The sequence below is a fragment of the Pongo abelii genome, chromosome 5 (assembly GCF_028885655.2).
Source record: "Pongo abelii isolate AG06213 chromosome 5, NHGRI_mPonAbe1-v2.0_pri, whole genome shotgun sequence".
NCBI lineage: Eukaryota > Metazoa > Chordata > Mammalia > Primates > Hominidae > Pongo > Pongo abelii.
The window spans coordinates 31,161,426-31,164,010 of record NC_071990.2 but is presented as its reverse complement, the minus strand read 5'-3'; the positions used below and the strand labels follow the sequence as shown (position 1 = coordinate 31,164,010).

General features: G+C 54.8%; 1 protein-coding gene across 1 annotated transcript; it reads left to right on the top strand.

Annotated features, from left to right (window-relative positions):
- Positions 1–802: 802 nt before the first annotated feature.
- C5H6orf15 (chromosome 5 C6orf15 homolog) lies at positions 803–1,944 on the top strand. The gene is made up of 2 exons (XM_002809104.6): positions 803–869; positions 1,067–1,944. The coding sequence occupies exons 1-2, from the start codon at positions 803–805 to the stop codon at positions 1,942–1,944; spliced, it is 945 nt and encodes a 314-aa protein (XP_002809150.4).
- Positions 1,945–2,585: the final 641 nt, after the last annotated feature.

Genomic DNA, 2,585 nt, shown 5'->3' with positions numbered 1-2,585 from the left:
ATGGAGGAAGGGGACCATCATGTGTTCATGAGCCAAAGAACACAGGTTGCCTCTAGAAGGTGAAAAAGTGGGGAAAGGGATTCTCCCCTGAGGCCCCCAGAAAGAATCACAGCCCTGCTGACACCTTGATTTTAATCCACTGAGACCTGTTTTGGACTTCTGATCTCCAAAACTGTAAAGTAATAAATCCATGTTGTTGTAAGCCATTCGGTTCATGGTAATTTGTCACTGCAGCAGCAGGAATTAGTCAGTATCTCATAAGGATGGCATCTAGGCCCATTTCCCTAGCTAGATCCAGGGTCTCATCTAGGAGCAGCTCCTCAGGTGGGGCCACTTCTGCACCCCAGAACCTCCTGCAGGTTGGGGCCAAGGTGAAGGAGATATGAGGATGCACAAGAAAGGGGTGCTGGGAGGAAACAATCCAGATCCCAAAAAGAAACAAGTGTTTCTGTTGCTGAGAGAGGCAATTAAGAGAGTGGGACCCCAGGGTGGAGGTCCTTGTGTATAGAGAAGCAGGGCTGGGGAGGCTGGCAACCAGGGATGAGCTGTGAGCCAGGACACCTGGGCCAAGACGGGGCAGGGAGGTCAAGGAAAGGAGCCAGGGCGGGAGACACCCAGCTTCCTCTGGGACATTCATTCAAGTGGCACCTGTTGCCACAGACCGCATTAGGAATGAGGGTGCAATGTGGAGGTTTATTGTCTCCACAACCACTAGCCCAGCCTGTTTCTGCTGTCCCCCGCCCCACTACCAGGATAAAGGGCTGGCTGTCTTGGGGCTGAGGGAGATCGGGTGCTGAGCAGGATGCAGGGCCGCGTGGCAGGGAGCTGCGCTCCTCTGGGCCTGCTCCTGGTCTGTCTTCATCTCCCAGGTATGGAGGCCATGATGCCCTTGGGCAGGAGGGACTGGAGGTCCCCCAGGAAACAGGAATTAAGGAAAGGGGTAAAGGCAGGAGGGTACACACTTAGGTCCCTGAGGGAAAAGGAAGAATAGGCATAGGGGAAGCAAAGGGAAATGGGGAATCGGGGAAGGGAGACCATTGGTTGCTTTATCTTCCCTTTCCCTCAGGCCTCTTTGCCCGGAGCATCGGTGTTGTGGAGGGGAAAGTTTCCCAAAATTTGGGGACCAACTTGCCTCAGCTCGGACAACCTTCCTCGACTGGCCCCTCTAACTCTGAACATCCTCAGCCCGCTCTGGACCCTAGGTCTAATGATTTGGCAAGGGTTCCTCTGAAGCTCAGCGTGCCTCCATCAGATGGCTTCCCACCTGCAGGAGGTTCTGCAGTGCAGAGGTGGCCTCCATCCAGGGGGCTGCCTGCCGTGGATTCCTGGCCCCCTGAGGATCCTTGGCAGATGATGGCTGCTGCGGCTGAGGACCGCCTGGGGGAGGCGCTGCCTGAAGAACTCTCTTACCTCTCCAGTGCTGCGGCCCTCGCTCTGGGCAGTAGCCCTTTGCCTGGGGAGTCTTCTCCCGATGCCACAGGCCTCTCACTCAAGGCTTCACTCCTCCACCAGGACTCGGAGTCCAGACGACTGCCCCATTCTAATCCACTGGGAGCCAGGGGAAAAATCCTTTCCCAACGCCCTCCCTGGTCTCTCATCCACAGGGTTCTGCCTGATCACCCCTGGGGGACCCTGAATCCCAGTGTGTCCTGGGGAGGTGGAGGCCCTGGGACTGGTTGGGGAACGAGGCCCATGCCACGCCCTGAGGGAATCTGGGGTATCAATAATCAACCCCCAGGTACCAGCTGGGGAAATATTAATCGATATCCAGGAGGCAGCTGGGGGAATATTAATCGGTATCCAGGAGGCAGCTGGGGGAATATTCATCTATACCCAGGTATCAATAACCCATTTCCTCCTGGAGTTCTCCGCCCTCCTGGCTCTTCTTGGAACATCCCAGCTGGCTTCCCTAATCCTCCAAGCCCTGGGTTGCAGTGGGGCTAGAGCACGATAGAGGGAAACCCAACATTGGGAGTTAGAGTCCTGCTCCCACCCCTTGCTGTGTGGGCTCAATCCAGGCCCTGTCAGCATGTTTCCAGCACTATCCCCACTTTTCAGTGCCTCCCCTGCTCATCTCCAATAAAATAAAAGCACTTATGGAATTTGCTTCTCCTTGGTGTCTTTGTTTCTGGGCATAAGCTGAAGTGAGTCTGTTCATTCCTGTTTTCTAGCCATCCCCACGGCCCTCTAGGGTCCCCTGCAGACGCTCTCTTGCTATCCCCATCCTTCATAAAGGATCAATGCCCAAGTGCTTGAGGGTGGAGCCTCAGTCTCACCCTGGCCAGGTGGGAGAGCTGTTCCAGAATTGTGCTGGAATCTGAAAGGGGGAGGAGGGACAGGAGGACTAATTGAGATGGCACCTGCAGCAGGGGGTAAGGATGAGGTCCCAGAAGGCGGCTCCAGGGCCAGGTGGACAGGATTCCTTGCAATTCACAGAAACAGGAAGCCAAAAGTCACAATGTCTATGCTTCACTTGTCTTTTCTTCCCCGGAAAGTCAAGCTTCTTGGAAGTGGAGGATACATTGATCTCCTCCCTTACATGCATCATTTAGCACATTGTGTCCCAGAAAACCACAGACTTTGAA